The 18,121-nt window shown below is 43.8% G+C and overlaps 1 protein-coding gene across 1 annotated transcript; it reads right to left on the reverse strand.

Moving 5' to 3' along the window:
• Positions 1-5,815: 5,815 nt before the first annotated feature.
• Positions 5,816-16,314, reverse strand: LOC148658569 (uncharacterized). The gene is made up of 6 exons (XM_088639926.1): positions 16,193-16,314; positions 14,482-14,550; positions 11,789-11,893; positions 10,378-10,421; positions 8,047-8,169; positions 5,816-7,024 (listed from the first exon to the last, which is right to left on the reverse strand). Exons 1-5 carry the CDS (start codon positions 16,302-16,304, stop codon positions 8,065-8,067), a joined length of 435 nt encoding a protein of 144 aa, XP_088496052.1. The 5' UTR covers positions 16,305-16,314; the 3' UTR covers positions 5,816-7,024; positions 8,047-8,064.
• Between the last annotated feature and the right edge of the window lie 1,807 nt (positions 16,315-18,121).

Genomic DNA, 18,121 nt, shown 5'->3' on the forward strand with positions numbered 1-18,121 from the left:
GGGTCCTCAGCTGCCTGGGCTGAGGGAGGTCTCCTTTAGCTCACGCGGTTGGTGCCCTGTTGCGTTACGCTGGAGACCCAAGTTCGCACCCCAGGTGTGGGGGCAGAAGGGGCGGCAGGGGGCACGACCCCACGCGGAACCGTGACTGTCACACTGTGGATCAACGATCTGTCTAAGCCAGCAGTTCCCCCTCTCTCAGTCCAAAACACCTTCAAGCCTGGTTAGAAGCGTCACCAATGATTTAAAGAATGAAACCAAGTGTTTAACTGAGAGCTCAGGTGGAGCACACATCATTTCCTTCAAGGCCTTGTCCTCCTACACCTGCAAAAGCACTCACCTACCTCTGTACTCCCACACCAAGTGCAATAAGTGCAATACGTTTTCCGATTTGCTATGAAGAATCCAGTGTGTAAAGATCCTTTTGTCACATCAAACAATTCAGTTTAGAACAGTCAGACTCAGGGAAACTTAGTGTCTCTCTGACGTGATGATTGGTCATAACTCCTTGTTTTATGACATTTGTGATCAGGCCACTTATCATGTGGTTCCTTGTGCGGTGTTGTAATTCATGAATGTGTAATATATCAACACAATACAAAGTGTGGTAAAGTGGAACGGCTACAGAACATTGCCCAATAAAGGAAAGGAGTCTACAGATATGTTGCAATGAACTGAGCTGTGATGGAGGTGCAGGACAGCGGTGGGAGACCGTGCAGTCCTGGAGTGTGGCCACCAGGGGGCATCAAAGGAGAATTAGTGGTTCTAGATGTCTGGGGTGAAAGCATGGTTAGTCAACAGGACACGAGAAGAGGGTGAGAGGAGAGACGAGACACTGGGCGCAGGAGGCTGTAAGGCAATGAAGAAAGTGATAAGGAACATGAGCTGGACACAAGCCGGGATCGGAAGCCATTGAGAAGCTCAAGAAGGAGTTGCAAGAAACCAGAAAAGCAGAAAGAATGTAAGAAGCTTGCATTTTTTTTGCAGTTTTGTGTCCTTGATTTCCAGTATAGAATTGAAATCAAGGGATCTTGTTAAAATTGTATAATACACCAGTAAGGCTTGATTTGTGATATTGTACAATTGTTGCCACCACATTATAGAAAGGGTATTGCAGCTCTGAAATCGGTTGAGAGAAGAGCAACATATATTCTGGGTCTTAAAGGAGTGTGCCACACTGACAGGCTGGAGGAACAGAACCTTTTCAGTTTGGAGCAAAAGGATACTACAAGCGAACCGATACAGGTGTAGCCTGTTGCTCCTTGGATCCCCTGTTGCCCTGTACTAGAAGAAGAGGTTAGAAAATGGTTGGATGGAAATAACAATTACTTGCATTTATATAAAACTTTTCACCCCTAAGGATCCCTAAGCTCCGTACATCAAGGAGGGGATCCATATCATCCACCTTCAGTTACTCCTGCCTTCCTGTGGTGTCTCTCGGTCCCAGGCCCCAGGCCCCAGGCCCACGGTTGCCCAGGGAAACCAGATCACTCTCATGAGGGCTCATTGTTTGTTTCCATGGCTGTGACTGGGCCTCCTTAAGCACTAATCAGAACACCAGTTAAGCTGTTATCTCTTTTCCCATTATTCTCCAGACGTGTCTCTCCAGCGGCGTTTCGTCATTACTATTCACCAGCAGTACTGCCAAAACCACCCTTTTGTTTCTCTCTGCAGACTTTTCAGTGGCTTTTTCCTGAGCTATCCACTTTTCCCCAAAACCCCAGATGTTTCTTCAGCTGTCTCACTCTCTCGGTGAATCTGGCTTCACTGCCCTCACTCCGCTGCCAAAGTGTTTTTTTCCTGCCGCACTCCACTCCCGCCTAGAACCTCCGACCTCTTTCTTGCCTCTTGCTGTCCACCAGGCACCACTCCTGAGCAGCTTTCTGCACCCGGATATCCAGAGCTCGTCTCGGACTGTCTCTGCCCTGCCTCTGGAGTGCTCCAAGCAGTCCTTCCCAGCGCTCAATGCGGACTTCTTTCACTCCACCTGCTGTTCCCACCTGGCATCCGGGGCTCAACTCAGACTGTCTCTGCCCTGCCACTCAAGTAAGCCTTCACTGCAAGCAGTCCTTCCTGGCGCTTACTGCATCTGTATTCCGGATCTCACCTCCGGCTTACGTCAGCCTTACCAACTTCCTGAGCACCGCTTACCCTGTCTTTTCCCGTTTGTTTCTTGTTCTTTCCAGGGCTGCCTTCCAGTGGAGCCTTCCCTGATTCCGGGGGTCCCCTGCCCCAGGCTCCGTCGGGGAGCTCCGTCCGTGACTGTGCTGTCCAGGGAGCTCTTGGGCTCTCGCGAGAGGAGCGGAGATCGGGTTGGGACCCCGGTTCGGTCCTGGCCTCAGCGGGTTGACACTCCCGGCTCGGTCTTAAACTGCGGAGCCTGTATGGCGCGCTGGCCTGGTCTGGGGGGCAGACCCCCCTGAGAGCGTGCGTCCTGTTCTGTATGGCATTGACGTGCCTCACTTGGACCATCCTGGCATTAGTGTCCCGCCGGGCCTCCTGGGCAGACCTTTCCACCCTGAACTGCGACCAGGGGCTCAGCCCAGTTCTAGTCTGGAGGGCTCTTGCGCCTTCATTTCTTTTTTTTTTCTTTTTTTCTCTTCACTCCACAGCCCCCTACCAGCTGGATTGCTGGCTTTCGGTTCTCCTGAGCTCCGTCTGGGAATCTCTGCCCGCGGCTGCGCTGTCCGGAGGATCCCAGTATTCGAAATGGGTCAGAAGTGCTTCAGTCTGCCGGTTTACCTGGGCGACTCTAGCATGCAGGTCTGGGCAGTCTCCTTTTCCCTGGGTTGCCCAGCCCAGCCCAACATAGCGATCTGCTCGGAAGCCAATAGAGTTACACCTGGTGGCCCAAGCTCCCTCAGTCCAGTCGGCGGACTTTGGCAGACAGATTTGCTTAAGGCTGGAGCTGCACTGTGTCACCCTCCATTCTCCTCCAAGAGTGCAGTGAGCCTGCCTCTCCCTGGACTGTCGTGATCTAGGCTCTTTTTTCCCTTGCTGTCGGCAAGAACCTATTTATTAATCACCTTTTTCCCTTTGGTTTTTCCCTCGGTTGTTTCCTCGGTTGTTCTGGAGTGCTCGATCCCCATACATTCAGGTCTCTACGGGCTTCTCTGTGACTCTCCGGTTCCGGATTGATTCTGACCAATCACGCCCAATCACACCCTGTGCGCTAGTGTACTTTACAGCCTCAGCATGGCACCACTTAAGTGCAACTCCCAATCTTTTACCCTATCATAGAGAAGAAAATGTCATCAATAAATAAATATACAAGTTATAACAAAAAGCTGTTCACTGAATCTACATCACTAACCATAGAAATGGCACGTGTCAGAGGAAAGGAAAGAACACGCAGCAGAACGTATTGTAGTCAGAGTTGTGGAGTTCTGTGTTTAAATGCCATTTGGTCATGCTTTTGTCACAGCTGAGCCAACAATTCCATGCGGACTGCGAAGATTCTGGCCTGCAAATAACCCAGCATTCGCTGCTGCTGGTCAAGTTCACTTGATCCCTATGGGTGTGATTTCCACATTAGTCAATGACACTCACCCTAAAATATGTTGTCTTTTGTCATCACTTCTTCTGTGACTGAATCAGCTTTCTGTAAGTCGGGGGTCATTCCTGGGTCAGAAGGCATTAAAACTGCACAGGAAACCAAAATGAAGTGCAAAACAAACGTCCGTGACTCAGTACTTTTCACAAAAGAAAAGGAAAACAAAAAGTATTAATAAACTGTACAGAAAATTCTCTACTGGGAGTTTTGAAACAACACGCAGAAAAGGATAGGCTAAGCCCACAACCAGAACTACACAAAGACAGAAAGTAAACCAGAATACCAGGTTAAAAACCCTACACTCTGCCTGTGGCTGAAAATGTTATTTGCTAATTTGTTAAGAGGGATGATCATTGGTTGTTAAACTTCAGTGACTGTTAAACTTCAGGTGTGTCTGAGTAAAATCAATGTACGACTGTTCATCCGAACTGAGAAACTCATTTACAGTAGAGGATGACAGTGTCTGTAAAAGCTATAAGTAGCTGATTAATGATAATTTTACCATCTCAGCTGTATGTGGTTTTGAGAGTCAAAGACCTGATGACTCTGAGTAAGATGTATCAAAGGAACTGCTGTCATTTTTTTGTCTGTTCTTGTAGAAGTGTGCACAGCAAGCAGGATGGTAGGATGCAGACAAACTGTACTCTTTCGTGAACTGTCAGCAAAGTAGTTAACATTGTTTTCTTTCGTGAGGCTATTTGAACAGTATTAAACATGACAGAGACTCTCTCTCTTCCTTGTTTCCCCTTTGTGCTTTGTCTGATACCTCCCTGCAGCTGAAGTATTGTGCTTCTCAGACTGTTTGTTTTTCCCCAGAAGGAGCCCTGCCCTTGTGGAGTCTGTCAGTAAAGTCTTATATCTGTATTCTCTCTCTTTCATTTCTGAGGCTGAATCTAGACTTTATCTTCTCTACTGGGCTGGATCCAGACAGTAAGATCAACAGCAGTTTTATGAGAGTGAAGTGTTGCAGCGTGTCTTGGGCTGGTGCACAAGACACGCACAGCACAGAGAAGGAACTGTGGGCCTGTACCTCTGACAAACTCCCCTCTCTTCTGCAGATCCTCACAGACACCTCATTCCACTCACCTCTGGCCAACTGGGTGGAACTGTTCATGGCTGCTGTCTCAGTAATGTCCATCAGTACAGTCACAGGCATGGAGGTGGACAAGGTGGACACTGTCATTGCTGGACAGATAAAGACACATCAGTATTGAGGTCTGATCCGGGATGCAAGTCACAGAACAATTCAGTGACGTTTTAAATCAAGTTTATGATGAAAGGCCTTCCTGAGAGACACCAGCATGTCTCTAAAACACGGGAAAGTCTGAGTGCTGTTATACTAGCTTCTTAAAATGTGTTTCAACTGCAACTGCAGAGTGAGTTACAAAATTTACTTGTGAAGAATACTTTGACTGTAATGTCGATGACCAGTCCTGGTGAGCTTTTGTTGATCTAAACATAGGAAGTGTCTGACATGGGTACATAATCAAGGTCAGTTATGCTGCCCCTGGCAGTCCAGTAGCAAACAGATATTAAATTTAAGCACATGAGTCAATCAAGAACATTTAAAATATATTGTCCCCATTCACACAGAACAACATTGAGTGTATACAGTATGTAGAGACAATCTGACTGGACCAAATTGAGTTTAAGACATGGACAGTTGAATTCCTCTGGGGTTAGAACCCATGAGCCCCTTGGGCTGGAGCCTGGACTCCCCACTGCTGTCCCATACTTAGAATGAGGCATGACATCACAACATGTGTACTTCCAACAGGCTTTGATGAAGTGTTGTGAAAACTGTGGTTTAAAGACAGGCTGTGGTTGAGCAGACTAGCAGAATGACTACTGAGTGCTTGAGGTTTGACGGTAGAAACCATCGCACAAGAAAATAAGCATCTGAAAATAAACAATAACTAAAATTATCTCTTTAACACTTTTTCACTTACACTCTAAAAGTGGTGCTGTAAACCTCTTTTAGATGCTACTTCTAAAGCTGTTATATAAAATAAAGTCAATCATTATGATCTTTTTAAAATAATAATAAAATAAATAATGCATGGATAAAAAACACTGGATTGTTACAATCCTGAAATAAATGACCAACATTTTCTCCTCTCCAATAGAAAAAAGTATGTTCAGATAAACTCTGCATTTTCCACAGATCATTTAAAAAACTATTTTCATTGACTTAATCATCTGAGAGGTTTCTATTACTGTAAGGAATTATTATTGGAGCACTGGAAATAAATACTTCTGAAACTGTTTTGCACTGTTTGCAAGAATGCTTTTAATTTTTCGTGAAAAACTGATGTGTTTCACTTTACAAAAACAAAACTTGTACATATATTTTAGATATTTTTTATACGCAAGTTGGGAGTGGACAAAAGCACATGAACTGTTAGCACAGCACTTGCTACTTGCTACTGTACATTGACCCAGTGGCTAATTCTCTCCTAACACAGGCATTTAACAGACAGATGGTTGATGCTAATAGTGGCTTTCTATGGCACGATGGTCCGTTGTGGTCACACAGTTGGTTTTATTTACACAATATTAGAAAGCCATTTATTCCTGCTGAGGCTGCAGCTAACTAAAACCTATCCTGGACGCACAGGGCACAAGGTGAGACTACTACGTGATTAGGGTGTCATTGTAACCTTGGTGCATACACACAACCCCACAGACATTTAATCTCAGTGATTAATTTGGGGGGGGGGAGAGGAAAAAGGAGCATCAAGTGAAAACCATTGTGAACAGAAAGAAAACATGCAAACTCCACGTAGAAGGATTCACATTGATTTCCAACATATTGTATCTGGGTGTTGGTATGGGTGCTGATCAACTCATGCTGCAGTTCATCCAAGTGCAGAAGCTGCTTTCACAGTTTAATGTCCGAGAGAAAAAAGTCATTAACCTTTAATGTAAAAAAGATCGAAAGGGTTTTGACATAACTCCCTTTTCTTTCATTCTGAAGATTGCTGTTTTATCAGCACCAGTATATGTGGAAGCTTTGAAAACCACTGATGTGGGGTTAAATATACAAGACGGTTTTCCTGCCCTTATTACCGCTGTGACTGTGGTTTGCTAAAGAATCTCTATGATTTCCAGCATTACTTGGTTACAGGTGTTTGAGATTTCTATAGTTACAAGCTTTCTTCCAAGAAATTGAAATCTCAATTCCTAACACTCTGCACACCGCAGCTTACACATTCACATGCCATCCGTATATTAAAGCACAGAACTTCAGGTCAGGCGGAGCGGAGAGTCTCGCTGATGTCCAATTTAAGTTTCTTGCTTTTACAATCTCCACCAGATGGTATCAGCTGGTAATGGCTGGTGTTTTAGGCTGCTGACCGGGTAACTGTGCTTCAGTACTTCAGTCTGGACCCTGTCACCGCAGCCCGGTCCATTTTTAATAGTGGCTTTTTTGCGGATCTTCCTCTTGTGGTCATTTTGTGAACTGGCCGCGATCTGTGGTAGCAAAGGAAGAGCAGTTAGCAGTGCGCAGGTGTCTACAACTCAATGAGCACAACCAGGTCAACCAGTTAACTTCTGAATAAGTGAACAATGGATTCAATTAAATCATTCAGAACCCAGGAATACCAGACGATGCTGTGGATATACAAACCCAGTTAACAACCATTACCATAGAGAAATAAAGTACACAAAGCCTATATGGCCTTAATAAGTATTCATTAAACTTAAATCAAGAAGTGTTAGGTTTAAGTTGTACAATACACTGGTAATACCTAATTTAGAAAACTGTGTACAAAATTTGGTCACCATGTTAACAAACAACAGGCAGACACAATCCTGTGCTTGAAGGAATGTCCTACACTGAGAGTCTAAATTAAATCAAAGAACAAGAGGCAGATCTTTACTCAGAGGGATGTGAGAGTGTGGAACAAGCTGCCCAGCCATGTTGTTGAAGCCAATCCCCTGGCTTCTTTAAAGAACTGCCTGAGTGAGATCCTTGGATTAATCAGCTACTGAAAAACCAAACTAACGAGATGGGCCGCATGGCCTCTCATTTGCAACTTTAAGCTTTTTATAGCCTTAAATATGGATATATCTTTGCAGTTGTACTTACATCCCAGAATACCACCCTGTTCTTTGTCTTTGTTTTAATATGGTTGCCATTATTAGATGAGTAAACGACTGTAACAAGCAAATAACCTATAACATATACGGGGTATAAATAAGCTTCGAATTTCCATGGCTAAAATTTATATGGAAAATGAATCATCGTATCTCAGTGCACTCCATCTTGGGTTGTTATTTTATGTCTTACAGTCTGTTTCACCTGCATGCTGCACCAAGATGGTCATCATCTCTTTAAGATATGGATTCAAACACATCCCAGTACAGACTATTGTTTCCTGTGAAAGTCACAGGCTAGTAATGTGTGCGGCCACTGTACACTTTAGAGAATGAACCCAGTCTGACGGGCAGCAGTAGTGTCTGGGATTTCAAAGTGAGATCACTGTACTCACCTCTAAGCAAGTGCGTACTCAGCTCAGGGGGCTGGCTGCCAGAGAGTAGACCCCACAGGACTCTGGTGTGGACAGAGGCCCAGGGAGCTGTGCTATGGAGTACACCTGCTGGTTCTCCTGCTCCTGAAGGCAATAAACACTGAACACATTGAGCCTGGGAACTCCTGCACCAATCTCCTCGTAACAAACTCCTGGCGCAACATCTTCAGCCTGCGTCAGAAGAGGATACTGTTAACTTATAGTAACAGTCCAGACCCTAGACAGGCCAAACTTGGGCCTTAGGCTAAACTTGGAACAGACATTTCTAGATTTAGAGAAACAAAGGACAACTGCAGTCCACAGTCATTCTTGCGCATTTTAGGTTCGTAGTTGTGAGCAGCTAACATTCTTCCTCCTATTTGGTTTATTAGTCTACACCTGTGTCCTCCTTTCACTTTATTTCAGGGATTACATGAATCCTTGAGCACCGGCATTGTACCAACGGTCCTCAAAACTGCTGCTATTACCCCAGTGCCAAAGAAGCCTAACATGGCTCTCGACAATCTTAACAACTTTCGCCCCATCTCCAACTTACCCTTTCTCTCTAAAATTCTAGAACGTGCTGTCACACTTCAGTTACATAACCACCTCATGACAAACAACCTTTTCGAACCCCTCCAATCTGGCTTCCGTCAACTTCACAGCACAGAAACCGCCCTAGTCAAAGTCACCAACGATCTCCTAATAGCTTCTGATTCTGGTTCCCTTTCCATACTCATCCTTCTTGATCTCAGTGCTGCCTTTGACACTGTTGACCATAACATCTTGCTTTCTCGTCTCGAGACTGTGTTTGGAGTCTCTGACACTGCCCTCAAATGGTTTAAGTCTTACCTCACTGATCGCTGTCACTTTGTCTCTCTCAATGGGTACAGGTCTGAAATTGGTCTTGTCAAGTCTGGTGTCCCTCAGGGCTCAATACTGGGCCCCTTGCTCTTCAGCATTTACATGTTCCCACTTGGTCAGCTTTTAAGATCACATGGCCTCAGCTTTCATTTTTACGCTGACGATACTCAAATATACATTCATACCAAACCCGACACTGATGTGGCTGTCTCTATTCTATCTAATTGCATCTCTGACATAAAAATTTGGATGACTCAAAACTTCCTTCATCTTAACTGTGACAAGACTGAAGTCATGCTTATTGGTACCCCCCATCAACTTCGTAAAGCCAGTCCTGTAACCCTGTCTGTAGATGGCTCTGTACTTGAGCTCCAATCAAAATTGAAAAACCTTGGGGTTATATTCGATTCTGGCTTAACATTCGACCCACATGTACAGCATACTGTCAAAACATCTTTTTTTCACCTTAGAAATATCGCAAGACTACGCCCTATGCTATCATTAACTGTGGCTGAAAAGCTGATCAACATATTTGTATTCTCTCGAATTGACTACTGCAATGCTCTGCTCCCTGGGGTATCTAAATCTACTCTGAACAAGCTGCAGTATGTCCAAAATTCAGCAGCCAGAATCCTGACCAGATCTAGTGCAAGTGTTCACATTACTCCTATCCTGGAGTCCTTGCACTGGCTTCCGGTCAAATTCCGCGTAGACTTTAAAATCCTCATGCTCACCTACAAGGCTTTACATGGCTTGGCACCTCAATACCTGTCTGAACTTTTATCGCCCTACTCCCCACCTCGCAACCTCCGCTCTTCAAATTCTGCCCTCCTTACTGTCCCCCAAGCCCGTTTACATTGTATGGGCGACAGGGCCTTCTCCTGCTATGCCCCCAAGCTCTGGAACTCCTTGCCCAAGGATATTAGAGAGTCACCTTCTCTAAACTCCTTCAAATCCAGACTCAAAACCCTCCTTTTCAGAAAAGCCTTTACTTAACTGGTTCCATTCTTCACCCCTCTGCTCTTCTTAATACCATCTTCCACGGTCTCCTCTATTGTTATTGTTGTATTGTTGTAATTATAATTGTGTCCTGTCTTGTGAAATTTTCTTATTTATTGTTGTAGTCTTCTTATTTATTGTTATTGTCATCATGTAAAGCGCTTTGAGAAGCCACCTTTAAAGGCGCTATATAAAATAAAGTTTATTATTATTATTATTATTTCTATCTTTTGATCAACACTACCAACAGTGTTGACAACATTATGGCAGTTTCCATAGAAACAGAGGCATCTCTTCCTGTTTTTACAACCGCTCACTCTAGAATGAGCTGTGCGCAGGATGTAGCCACTCAGCTCGAGGGAAAGCAGGGGCTCTGCCCTGTCACATCAGGCTATAAGGCAATACGTGCCCAGCGCTGTTTAAGACATATGGAGAGGAGATTCAGTTTACCTGTTCTGTGCCTGTAGGTCCGTTCCCAACAGTGGGTTTCTTATCTAGTGCAAAACAAAGTTGGTAGTTAATGTTCAAAAGCAAAGTTTTAAATAATGTAGCTTGGTTTCAAGAAATGAATTTGCGGCTGGGATATAAATGCTTGTACTGCAGATTCTATAAAAAAAATACACAAGAGGCGGAATTACTAGAGTTGTTTTGCATTAGTACGTGCAGCTGGGCTATGTCTGTGATCCACAGATGACCGGGACCGACAGAACATTAATTCAACAGCAGACAGCAACACTTTTACTCTGGCTGACAATCACTTAGGATTCTAAACATCTAACCAGAGTCAGCATACCCTGTTAAGTTCTTCTGTAAGTGCAACAGTTATGCTTGGAACTAATATGATGGGTGTTGACTCTCGAAATGTCATATGAATATCAAATTCACCAGACCCTATTTTTCAACTCTGTAATAAACAGCAGGGGAAAGTTTTTTGAGCGGAGTGATAGACTGTCCACACCACAGCCTGTAGCCATTTTTGACATTTTATTTTGTGTCTGTAAAATTCCTCCTCTCACCCAGACTGTCTGAGACTCTTGTGAACAAGCATCAGTCAGTGAGGATTAGGTTTCTGCAGACGCACCTGATTGAACATCGATAGGATATTGGCAGTGCTGTTGCCTTTCAGGTCTGTGAGGCATGTGGCTAACCACAAAGCTCTGTAGAGTGCCCATTGCAAATATCCTCTTGAGAAACTACTTCAGCATTTACGGAAATAACAGTGTGTTTGTTAAACTGATTTAACTGCTTAAGGGGCAGTTATGCTGAAATATATAATGTATATATGTATGTCTTGATCTAAAGGAACTCAAACTCTTTACTCACAAGGGAATGTGATGCAAAATGCTGACAGATACTGGCAAAGTTAATCAAATAATCACAGGGACACATCTGGATAATTAGGAAATGCATTTAGGTCAAAATATACTGTAATGGCAAGTCTGCATTTAATTAGTGTCCCAGTGGACAGGAGGCTGATCATTAACATATTATCACATAATTATCTAATCAAATCTCAAACTGGATTTGTAAATTGCAACAGATGAATGGATGGTAATTTTCAATTCTTTAGTACAAATCGTAATATAAGAATGTCCCCAACCCTGCCCGTGTTGTGGCGTGACTGGCCCTCTCCACTGCAGAATGTGTTTCAACACACCCGATCCAGTCATCAGCATCAGCAGGTTTCCTGTCAGTCCAGTGACAGCTTCACTGCAGCAGCTCACAGTCACAGAGGAGGGGTCAGTCACAGGCTACCGAGTCTGGAGAGAGCAGCTCTGCTGCAGCTCTGTCCAGCACAGCCCGGCCCTGGGCAGCAGTGCTCTGCTGAGCTTCACTGATGGGCCAGCTGGAGGAGACTTACCCAGGGAGCGTATGGCTCTCCTCTGTGTGAAGAGAATGACAGCTGCCACCAGGAACACACAGACTATCACTGCAAGGACTGCCCCAGTCATGATATGGGTGTCTACTGAAAAACACACACTGTGCTTATAAATCGCATGGTTTGCAAAAATATGATTGCTGGCATGTGTAAACTCTATTTACCTGACTGAGACTCAGCCTTCAAGAATAAGCGGGCTACTTCCAGAGAGGTGACCAAGCTAGGACCTCACTCCTGCGCTAGCAGCTGACAAGAACAGACGGGATCTCTCCAATTTCCTGAGGCCCAGTGGTGAGAGGGCTGGGCTGAAGTACAGTTAGCAATGACTCTGAGACACTGCTAGCGTGAGGGAGAGACAGAGAGAGCAGACTAATGGCTACAGCTGTAGAAAACCCTGATAAGGGGAGAGAGCTATGTGAATGACTGTGGAGTTATGGGAAAAACTGTGTGTTAGGAACAGTGCAGGAATCCCAGAAGCTCCAGAGGTGACTGTGCAAATGAGAGAGGGGAGAGTGAAAGGGCTGGAGGCCTGTTTTGAGAGTGAGACCAGGGCTGCCCAGTGGGAGTTAGAGTTTCTGTGAGATTAGTGTGGGCAATAGCGCAGTGTCAATTGTTAGTGAGGTTGCCAGAGAGCAGGGCGCAGTAGAGGAGCCCTCACCCACAGAGATGTTGAAGCGTTGAGTTAAGGAAAGAGCTCGCCTGGCGGTTGTGCTAGTGAAGGAGTTGGCAGCTCCTAGTGAGAGAGCAGAAAAGGTACGCCGGAAGCTGTGAGCGCTAAGCCAGAACACGAGAGAGGCTGTGTGGGTTTAAGGTGAGAGTGTATTGGAGTCTGAGTGTGAATGTGAGGCGGTGGAGGCTCAGCTGTGTAACGAGGGTGTGAGACGTCAGGGAGAGCTGGAGGTGGAACTGCACTGGGGCTGGGGCTTGACTGGTGCAGGGTGGAAACCAGTAGTCATTGTAGAGTGACAGTGTCATTGATCTGCAGGGAAGGTCGGGAAGAGAAGCAGCCCCGGTCAATGCCATGTCAACCTGCTGTTAAGGCGAAGGCAGTAGAACACGTCCAGCTAAAGTGGATCGAACCAGTCGAGGGCTTTCCTCTGCTACTCCCACAGGGCAAGAGTTGTGGGAGAAGTTGTCGAGCGTGGGCTCTGTGCTGCGAGGGACCTAAGGAATGATCTTGGAGGAGATCATATACAGTAGGACAGTGCTGTAGATGATCCCCAAATGTGCACGCCACCTGTCCCTGTCACTCTAACGAGGAGGCCATGTTCATCATCACTCTTGGAGGAGAGTGCATGTAAAGGAGAAAAAAGAGAGTGACAAAGTTTCCCAACAGGCTGTGAGGGGTGTGTCTGGAGTGATGGATGCTTTTAAAAGCTCAAGGTTTGGTTTACATGGTAACACGCACTCCACAGTAAGTGATGTGCTTTTACAATTCTGGTCTCCCTTGTTGATTTAAAAAAGTAATCGCTTACACAAGTAACATGTAACTGTAATGGGTTGCTTTGTAAAAGTAACTGTTCTCAGTGCTAGTCTCCTCTCATTCAGGCTGTCTTCTCCCTTCTCCTACCTTTCAAGAGGAGAATAGTACAAATTGCTCTTTAATTATATTTTTATCAACCTTTGTTGCCAAGCTAGATACTGAATAAGAACAAAGGCATATTGATATGGGTAGAAACGGAAGCAAAAAGGCAGAGAGGCAGAAATGTCATATTTGAAAACCCACTCGGTTAAAAACATATCACCACAGTGGCTGGGCTGACCTGGACTACATTTCCTGTTGTTCAGATGTGGCATATAAACCCTCAGCTTTAGCATGTGTCAATATTTGTGTGTTTCTGACCACCAAATCTCTTTCTTAGAAAAACACAGAAATAAATGTAGTGCGGCAATAAAAGATGAGGCCGACTTATCTTCCACAAGAGGTTGAAGTCTTACCCAATAAAAGAAGGACTCTACTTGGATATTTTTTGTTTATTGAAAGAAGGGGGAAGGCACAGACAGTGGGAGTTTAACTGAATTGATACTCAGTTTCCAGTTTGAAAATGACTGCAGAAACAACCAGCCCTCAGCATGATAATCATTCCAATTTGTTTCAGGTAGGAAAGTATTATTAAAGTTGTATTATTGTCAGGATGATACAATGGTTTAATAGTTTAATACATATATTAGGGAATCAAATCAAGAGTCATTATCTTTTTGTGATGTGTCATAGCAGTGCAAGACTATTCCATACATTCATTGTTTTATCCAACTCAGTGTCCCAGGGAAGCCTAATCCTGTCCCAACGGGCAAAAGGAAGGACACACCCTGGATGGGACACCAGTCCATCATAGGACACACACAGATGGGACACCAGTCCATCATAGGACACACACAGACACAAACATGCACACACTCACACCAGGGCCAAATTTCCCAGAAGCCATTTAACTACCAACATGTCTTTAGACTGTGGGAAGAAGCTGGAGCACCCGGAGGAAACACCCGCAAACACAGGGAGAACATGCAAACTCCACACAGACGGCACCCCAGGAATTGAACCCAGGGCTCCAGCCAAGCAAGGTGGGAATTCTAACCACTTCCTTGCCCCCAGTACTTCTTATTGTATACAAAATAAAACATGTCTCTGTTTGTCAGAACTTAATGGGAATAAAACTAAACTAAAAACTCACCTTTGTGGTCATCTTTCAGGCTGGTTGTGTGGTCTGGTGGTGATGTACTAAGGGACTCGTTTCCTTTGCCTTAAAAATGATGAGAAATAAGTTTGGTGTGACCTTTTAACATGTTTTGTACAATCATTTACAAACTGAAACCAAGCTGACAAAACTGAAAGTACACGTCTCAAAAGAAATACTTTTCCAAGAAAATTCTCAGCGCAGTTCACTTGTTTTATACACAAATTACATTTTAGGACCTTTTTGCAAAACACTGAGTGCATGTTCTCTCATTGAGCACAATTGTCATCAAAGAAACCATGTGGAAAGCACTGTCATTCAAAACAATGATCTTTGATCATCAATCAACAGCACTCAATCCTGCATATGAAAACACAGAAATCCTTAATTGTTCATTGAGATCTGTGCAACTTATTTTATACTATAACATTACTGTACAATTTTCAGCAGTCTGTGATATACTGTATACTGTAAAGCACAGTAATCAATCAATCTGATACCTCTATTGTATTTTTAGAGACTATTTGAACTTGATGCAAGTGAAACCCCTGGAGAATTCATCTCCAATGATGAGGCTGGGTTCATCCTGATAAAACAGAGGAGAGGCAGAAGAAATATCATTGGCCAGCAGGCCTTTGTGCAGGATCCTGGCCAGCGCAGGGGAAACAGCCCACTGTGTGCAGCAGTCAGTCCACATGGGGGGCTCCACTGTCATGCCACCCCAGTCCCCTACAACACTGCCCATCTAATCCCTTTTCTGCATAAGCTCTGGAACACTCTACTCCAACAGCCAGGTAAGCCAGAGCAGCTTGTGTACATTGTAATCAATGTCAGCCTCAACTGAGCTGTTCTAGTCCGCAACTGGTTTCTTGATAACCCACAGTTTTCCCCCATATTCCCCATTATTAAAGCCCATACAGGAATTTTCTTGGCATGGAGGTGGAAGGTATATGACTGAAATCCCTACGAGCATGTATATCTTTTACAGGCCATGTGGCTTGTGAGGACATGACTGAAGAGTCCTGCCAGCGCTGGATGAGAATGACCAGGCCTGGATGAGCCATATCAGGACTCACTTCACCTACTGCCTGACAAGTTAACAAAAACCTCTGGCCTAACCCAGGTCAGAAGCAGGAGGTTGGGGCAGTATAAACTTTCTTTTTGTTTGTTTCTGTATAATTCTTACAGTAAAGATTGCCATACAAGTAGTGTTGTGTACTGTACAGAACTGGTGCAGCTTGTGCTGCCTTTGTTTGTTTGTGAATGTCATCTGTTTCTGTGTGTTTTGTATATAATATGGTTTACACATTACAGTAGTATACTGCTACCTCTACAATTGATTTCACTAGTTTAGTAAGTACTCTGTAGGGTCTATTTATTTGATGGGGTGTGTTTGCCTTTTGTATAAAATACAAAAAAATATTCATTTTGTGTGAGACTTCTCTGATTTGCCCAGCTGCGTGTGGGTTTTGCCTTTTGCGTTTATAGTTTTGAGTACAATTTCAGATAATAATGTAAATGATTCTGAAAAACTGTAAAAAGTGGGTTTCATGAAAGCGTTGTCTTCTGGAAAAAAAATTGAGCAGCAAACAAAATTTATTCAACATGTTTTGGACATGAATTAGATTCCAATATCTGATTAAGTTTGCCTAAACTCAAGAATTTAAAGCAAAGAGGAACAGGAAATAGTCAGATGTGTCAGACAGACCTGTGGTGCTGCTGACTGTCAGCGCTGTGGCAGTGACCTCCTCTGTCACAGTCCCTGGAGCTGAGGGGGTCACTGTGGGGACTGTAGGAGCTGAGGAGACAGACTGAGGCATCAGAGTGGGAGTCCAGACCAGCGATTCCCCATCCCCCAAAATATTTAGTTCATTCAAGCCTTCAATTATCTAAAGCTGCATGTTTGGAACATTTGCAAGATTTTTTTTGCTAACTCAGAAGCTTAGACTTTTGTTACTGGTGAAATACAACAGTTAAAAGGTAACCATCACAATGTCTGAGTTGAAATCAGCTCAAAGTAAGCATTTAATTAAATCAATTAAGGGTTCAATTGTGTAACAGAGCTTTCAAGGGGATGGGTGGCCTATATAACCAGGACGTGGAACCTGGGATATTTTGGTCTGTTCCTTGCAGTTATGTGCTGATATTTAAATTCGATCATCCTTTCATTCTGATACATTCAAGTTCTAATTAAAATATTTACTTAAACATGCATACCTCATTTGTAATTCAACAACATGGGGATTTCCTGGAAGGCCAGGCACTGTTGTGTGTCCTGCAGTTTCGGATTAATGACCCACTAGCGAGGAAATGAGCAAGATAAGCCGAAAGGCCTCCCCACCTATTCATAACCTTTATTTAGACCTTGAGTTCATTTGTAGTGTGCCTGTTTATGTGCTTTCAGATCAGTTGTAAACTGTGTAAAATCATCTTGACTTTTTTAATGCAGTGTTAACTCCTGAAAGCAAAAGACATTGAAGCACATTTGTGAAAACTTGGAAAAGTGCTTAAATCTTGTCCTGTGACTGTGGTCTCCAGCTGAGCTCTCTTCACTAGGAGTCAACAGTACAGTAAGAACCCTATTGTGTGTTTATTACATGACAGAAACACAACAACTGACTTTACAAATAAAGAAATCGCTTGAGACTGCACATGATGACTTGCCTTTCCTGACTCTCAGACATATTTTTGTGTATTTATCAGGTCCCCATTGCTCTACTCCACAGTAATACACCCCAGTGTCCTTCAGGGTCAGTCTGCTCATGGTCACAGTGAAGGTCTTGACTGAAATGTTGTCAAACAGAGATAATCTCCCCACAGAGACCACAGTGTCTGTCTTGCCAGTTTTAATGAGAACATCCTTATTCCCACAGGGAAACCGACACCAGTACTTCTCCTTGTACTGATACCCATCTGGATAGAGGCACTCAATCGCTACACTTCCTCCTTCAGATCCATTCACTTCTCTCTCTGCTGACGTTACACAGCCTAGAACTTGACAAGGAAAAAATAATCAGTCAGGTCCTCTTGTCACAGAAGAACACATTCATTTTGATCAACGCAAAAAGCAATACCTGTCATCTGTGCCTTTTCCTCATAATGACATAAAATACATCCATCCCGATTCCAAATATAGAACAACAAATGCTGAATTCGTAAATATACCCAGAGTTCAGAACAGAATCGTTGTGGGACAGTGTACTGTTGCACAGTTTTTAATAAAGCGTGTATACAAGAGGCTACAGATCAAATGGAATCTATTTCCTGTTCTCTTTCACAGCCTGTATGGAATGATCTCTCTCTGTCTGTTCCATCTCTGTGAGATTTCTTTGAAAGGGTTGCACATAGTTCACTGATGTCTAGTCAAGTAGGTAATAAGCCATTCACTTTTCAGCAATCTATCATTTTATAACTTACATTTTAGATAAATTATAAATTAAATACTTAAATCCCCTAACTTTTTGGGTTTCTTTTTGTCCTGTCATATCCATTTCTAAACTGTACCCACTAAAAGATAAAGGAGAAGGTAGAATGCTCTCGTGTGTTGAGTGTTTCCTACATGTTGGCAGAGTTATACATCATTACTGAACAAATAAGCACTGCAGGCAGAGGAAAGCTCATCTTACTGCTGCCAGTA

This window comes from Lepisosteus platostomus, chromosome 7 (assembly GCF_059453375.1).
Source record: "Lepisosteus platostomus isolate fLepPlt1 chromosome 7, fLepPlt1.hap1, whole genome shotgun sequence".
In the NCBI taxonomy this organism is placed as follows: domain Eukaryota; kingdom Metazoa; phylum Chordata; class Actinopteri; order Semionotiformes; family Lepisosteidae; genus Lepisosteus; species Lepisosteus platostomus.

Coding starts and splice junctions, on each gene's coding strand:
- LOC148658569 (XM_088639926.1), bottom strand. CDS start 16,304: ATGCCTCAGTCTGTCTCCTCAGCTCCTACAGTCCCCACAGTGACCCCC. Junction 14,551..16,192: donor GACAGTCAGCAGCACCACAG/GTCTGTCTGACA, acceptor ATCATTTTTAAG/GCAAAGGAAACGAGTCCCTT. Junction 11,894..14,481: donor CCTGAAAGATGACCACAAAG/GTGAGTTTTTAG, acceptor TGTGTTTTTCAG/TAGACACCCATATCATGACT.